Genomic DNA, 6,000 nt, shown 5'->3' on the forward strand with positions numbered 1-6,000 from the left:
GGACAAAGAACTCCCGCTAAAATCCCAGCCCAGGCTGAAGTGCAGCACAGGAACACCATAGAAAAGAAACTGTGCCCCACCTGATGGGAAACCTCGTGTGCTTCTGTGAACGCCGTGACAGAACATCCAGCAAAGAAACCTGGAAAGCCGAAGTGATGCCTTTTCAAGAACAGCCCTGGGAGCACATCCTGAAGTTCTCTTTCACTTTTGGGTCAGAAAAGACTCTTGTCTCTTACACAGGCTGAAAACCACAGCCCACAGAGGAATGACTGGAGCAGAAGTGGAAAACACAGCGAGAAACTGGAAAATGATGCAGCTCTGGGAGCAAAGCGAGTGTCTGGGCACACCACAGCCTTCTTATAGGAAACAAGCTGCCAATTAAAATAAAAACAATCTGAAAATGCAATATAAAACTCTTGATTCATCCTGCTCCCTTCTCCCTTGACAGCAAAAATCCCAGTGACTTCACAGCACACGAAGAGCTTTGTTCAGCCTTTTGGTCCAGCTAAGGATGACCACATGTAGTGAGAGCTGATGGTGAAATATTTGGGTTTTATCCCGAGCAGAGTAGCAAAATCAACTCTTCAGACAGGTTCTCACAAGTATTCATCAATGAGATCTCATCATTATAGAGTCAGAGAATCCTGGAATCATTCAGGCTGGAAAAGAGCTCTAAGACCATGGAGACCAATCGTTCCCAGCACTGCCAATCCCACCACTGACCCCTCTCCCCAGGTGCCACATCCACACAGCTTTTAAACCCCTCCAGGGATGGGGACTCCATCACTACCCTGGGCAGCCTGTCCCAATGCTTGGCCACCCTTTCCATGAAGGATTTTTCCCTAATATCCAATTTAAACCTCCTCTGATACCACTTGAGGCTGTTCCCTCTTGTCCTATTGCTTGTTCCTTGGGGGGAGACACTAAAATAAAGAATAGAAATGGAAAAGCTTGGAGGGAGACTATTTACTGGAGTATGGAGCAACAGGACAAGGGGGAATGGCAAGAGGAGGGTTAGATGGGATATTGGGAAGGAATTCTGGCCGGGAGGGTGGGGAGGCCCTGGCACAGGTTGCCCAGAGAAGCTGTGGCTGCCCCTGGATCCCTGGAAGTGTCCAAGGCCAGCTTGGACGGGGCTTGGAGCAACCTGGGCTGGTGGAAGGTGTCCCTGTCCATGGCAGGGGGTGGAATGACACGATCCCTAAGGTCCCTTCAACCCAACCTGCGATTCCACGAACGCGTGATTCCATGAAAAGCTTCTCCACGTCCCGCACACCAGCCCTATTTTTCGGTCAGTCCTGTGCTCCAAGGGCACAGTCCCGAGGGCAGGAGCTCCAGCGCTGCCCCGCAGCACCCCCGGCCGGGCTCAGCGCGGGATCCCCGCCCCCCCCGCCGGGCGGGATTCCCGGCCCCGCCGCTCTCGGGATGAGTCGCGGCTGCCCCGGGCCGGGGGGAGGGAGGAGCGCAGGGGGAACTCCCGCTCCGGAGCCCCTATAAGAGCCGGGCCCGGCCCGCTCCGACAGCAGCGGGATGGAGCGGAGCGGCAGCACCGAGAGCGGCTCCGGCATCACCGGGATCACCGGGATCATCGGGATCACCGGGAATACCGGGAGCGGGCGGGCAGCGCCGCCTGGCGGCCCGCGGGGGGCACTGCTGCCCGCGCTCTGCCTGCTCCTGGCGCTGCTCCCGCTGCCCCCGGCCCGGGCACTGCCCACCCCATCCCGGGCACTGCCCACCCCCGCGGCGCTGAACCGCTCCAGGGAGCTGCTGGAGGCCGCCGACACCTCCCTCCAAAGGCTGAAGGTCTGACAGGGGCCCGGCGGGGAGCGGGATGGGCAGGAAGAGGACGGGACAGGGGTGGGGTGATGGGGTGGTACCCAGGGAGGTGGTGATGGGGTAGTGGCGGTACCCAGGGAGGTGGTGATGGGGTAGTGGCGGTACCCAGGAGGGCAGCGATGGGTTGGTGACAGTATCCAGGAGGGCAGCAATGGGATAGTGATGGTATCCAGACGGGCAGTGATGGGTCAGTGAAGGTACCCAGGAGAGCAGTGATGGGGCAGTGGTAGTGCCCAGGACAGTGATGGGGCAGTGGTGGTGCCCAGGACAGTGATGGGGCAGTGGTGGTGCCCAGGAGGGCAGTGATGGGTTGGTGAAGGTACCCAGGACAGTGATGGGGCAGTGGTGGTGCCCAGGAGGGCAGTTTGGGGTAGTGTGGTACCCAGGACAGTGAGGGGTTGGTGAAGGTGCCCAAGAGGGCAGTTTGGGGCAGTGGTGATACCCAGAAGGACAGTGATGGACTATACTGGTGCCCAGGCAGGTGAAGGTGCCCAGCTGGGCAGTGAGGGGCTGCTGAGGGTCCCCAGGAGGGTGGATATTCCCTGTAGCCTCCCTTTAGGACCCTGTGGTTTCACACTTGCCCTGCTCAGCCCTTCAGGGTGGGGGTTTGCTCAGCAGCCTTTCCTTTTTGCTACAATTCCCTGCTATCTCTGCAGTCTCCACCTCAGGGGACCCCAAAAACCCCCAGCACTAAATGGGGGCTGTGCCCCACCCTGTTACACATCTGTGAGGATGGTGTTGGCTATTTTTCACTTTCCAAGAGATCCTTTACCTTTGAAACTAAAATGACACAAAGTTCTCCACGGATTCAACGTCTGAGAGAATAATTTAAAGCAGAAGAGGCAGAGCAATTCCCAACAACACATAAACCAAAGCTGTGCAAAGCTCTGAGCTTATTCCCAGTCTATTTTCTACCTTTCATATTTAACCAGAGTCCTCACACAGCCTCATCCCTAGGATTCAGCTAAGCTGGGATCCATCCCATATTTTTGCATTCACACACATATATATATATGTAAATTTATATTTTTATACATATATATACATAAATATACATATATATATATATATATATATACACACTATACTATGAAACTGAGTCAATGACCCTTTTTTTATTCCCTTTTTCACACAGGAACTCAACACCCTGGGATTTGAATGTACCCTTGAAGAGGTTGATCCTGAAGATATCACTAAGAACCAAACAAACACAATAAAAGCTTGCACATCTGAAGGTCTAGAGGTAAAATATATAAATATATATATATATAAAAAATCAAAGTTTCAGCCTATATTTTCATGGCACAGGCACATAACTCACACTCATTTCTGCTTTAATTTGCAGACTGGGAACTGTCCAGCACTGGAAGGATCAACTTTTGATAAGGTAAATTGCAAATTTCCCATAAGAATCCCTTTTTTTTTTGCTCACTGTGGATTTAACAGCAGATTCCCACATTTCCTGATCGTTCTGCCTTTCCCAGAGGAAATGCCTGCAGGGCATCTATGAGGATCTGAGTGCCTACAGGGCAGAGCTCAACAACTTCCACGATCACAAGGTGCTGGCAAGTCTCGATGAGATGATGAAAGTGAGTATTTTCTGCCTCCTCCCTCTCCTCAGAGACCTCAAAAATCGAGTAAATACAGAATAAACCTCAAAAATAGAGCAAATACAGAATAAAAGGGACCCAGCTCTATTTCCCTCCCAAATACTGGGATATAACACACCCAGGGGACTGAATATGGATGGACTGAACTGTGATAAATATTAGTGAGTAGAGGGAATAGATGTTAAAAGCTTGTTGGTTTAATAAAAGCTAATTAAAAACCCTTAATTAATTGCCTTTGTGCTGGCACAGCATCTCCCAGTATAGCCTGGGGAGATAAGTCCAGCCTAAAGGGTCTCTAGATAAACCTGGCTATGGGCTTGTTATTAAAACCAATCCTTATTCCTGGGCAGAAAGAGCCTCTGAAAGGACAATTTTGTCTTAAGGCAAGTCCAGCTGCCCATCCTCAGTCTATTAATTGTATCATTATTTCCAATTTTATCCTAAGTCTGCTAATAATATCATTAAACATTTCAAAACTCATCCTATTAGTTACATTATTTCAAATTTTGTCATATGCCTAGTAATCATATCATTAAATACCCCAAAATTTACCCTCTTAATTATAACATTAAATATTTCAAATTTTATCTTGTCTAGTAATGGTACCATTAAATATTTCAAAATTTGTCCTATTCTAACATTAAATAGTTCAAATTTTTCCTATTAATTACATTCAATATTTCAAATGTTATCCTATTAATACCATTGAATATTTAAAAAATTACCCTATTAATTATAACCTTAAATATTCCAAATTTTATCCAGTTTAGTAATGGTATCATTAAATATCTCAATATTTACCCTAATAATTATAACCTTAAATATTCCAAATTTTATCCAGTTTAGTAATGGTATCATTAAATATCTCAATATTTACCCTATTAATTATAACCTTAAATATTTAAAATTTTATCCTGTCTAGTAATGGTATCATTAAATACCTCAAAATTTGCCCTATTGATTATAACATTAAATATTTCAACTTTTATCCTACATTTTGTAATCTCATTCGGTATTTCAAAATTTGTCCCATTCTAACATTAAGTAGTTCAAATTTTTTTCCTATTAATTACATTTAATACTTGAAATTTGATCCTATGAATATTTCAAAAATTACCCTCTTAATCATACCATTAAATACCTCGACTTTTACCCTCAGCCTATTAATAACTAAATATTAATTATTATTAAATAATTAAATAATTCCAATTCCATCCTCAGCCTACCAATGACACAATTCAATATATTAATTAAATAATTAAATAATTAAATAATTCCAATTCCATCCTCGGCCTACCAACGACACAACTAAATATATTAATTAAATAATTAAATAATTCCAATTCCATCCTCGGCCTACCAATGACACAATTAAATATATCAATTAAATAATTAAATAATTCCAATTCCATCCTCAGCCTACCAATGACACAATTCAATATATTAATTAAATAATTAAATAATTCCAACTCCATCCTCAGCCTACCAATGACACAATTAAATATATTAGTTAAATAATTCCAATTCCATCCGCAGCCTACCAATGACACAATTAAATATATTAATTAAATAATTCCAATTCCACCCTCAGCCTACCAATGACACAATTAATTATTCCCAGTGTTTCACTTATACAAACACACTCTTATTCCCAAACCTTACCCTTTACCCATGGGGGGTAAAACAGCCCCGTGGAGGTTTTGGGATGGGTGGGATGGTTGTAACTCCTCTCCCTGTGCCAGGCCCTGAACAGCAGCCGGAAGGTTCCGGAGCCGCCGGCGGGAGCAGGCCCGGAGTCATTCCCGGAGAGGCTGCGGCTGTGCCGGGTGCTCCAGGCCCTCCGGATCCGCTCCCTCACCATCTCCAGGATGATGAACTTCCTGAGCTCCCCGGAGAGCTCCCTGTGAGCGCCCCCAACCTGAGGATTCCTTGGAGAGAAAAAAAAACCAGCGGGATCGACCCCCTGCCACGTGCTCGGGAGGGGGGTTAAAAGGAATTTTTAATAGTCACAGTTTCCATAAATCATTTTTTTTTAGGGAGCTGTGCCAGTGCCTTTGGAGCTGTCAGGTTAAACTTCTACATTCCTAGGAAATAAGCTAGATTTTAGCACCAACTCTAATTTATCATGTTTTATTTATTCAGCTTATTTTTCCCCAGTTGAGATCTATTTATAATAATCCATTTCCTCGTGGGTCCCTTCCGACTCAGGATATCCTATTCCATGATTTATTTATGATATATTATATTCCTTATTTATTCTATTTATTGCCTAATAAAATTCAAATTGGCTTAAAAATCGTAGTGACTGTTGTTCCTGGAGATACAACAAGAATACTTTTAAAATACTTGGAATACTGCTGGCATGTAAAGGCAACTGGGATATTTTAAAATCCTGTTTCCATCTTGGATTGGGTTGGATGGGGCTTGGAGCAACCTGGGCTAGTGGAAGGTGTGGAATGAGATGCTGCAGCAAGGCTTGGAGAGATGGCAACGACCTCACAACGCTTCATCCAGCAGCTAAAATCAAAAAAATAAATCCAAAATCATATGTAAA

The 6,000-nt window shown here is 45.2% G+C and overlaps 1 protein-coding gene across 1 annotated transcript; it reads left to right on the forward strand.

Moving 5' to 3' along the window:
- The first annotated feature begins 1,332 nt into the window (after positions 1–1,332).
- IL12A (interleukin 12A) lies at positions 1,333–5,435 on the forward strand. The gene is made up of 5 exons (XM_064665588.1): positions 1,333–1,803; positions 2,972–3,079; positions 3,182–3,223; positions 3,321–3,473; positions 5,183–5,435. Exons 1-5 carry the CDS (start codon positions 1,531–1,533, stop codon positions 5,351–5,353), a joined length of 747 nt encoding a protein of 248 aa, XP_064521658.1. The 5' UTR covers positions 1,333–1,530; the 3' UTR covers positions 5,354–5,435.
- Positions 5,436–6,000: the final 565 nt, after the last annotated feature.

This window comes from Pseudopipra pipra, chromosome 10 (assembly GCF_036250125.1).
Source record: "Pseudopipra pipra isolate bDixPip1 chromosome 10, bDixPip1.hap1, whole genome shotgun sequence".
Lineage (NCBI taxonomy): Eukaryota > Metazoa > Chordata > Aves > Passeriformes > Pipridae > Pseudopipra > Pseudopipra pipra.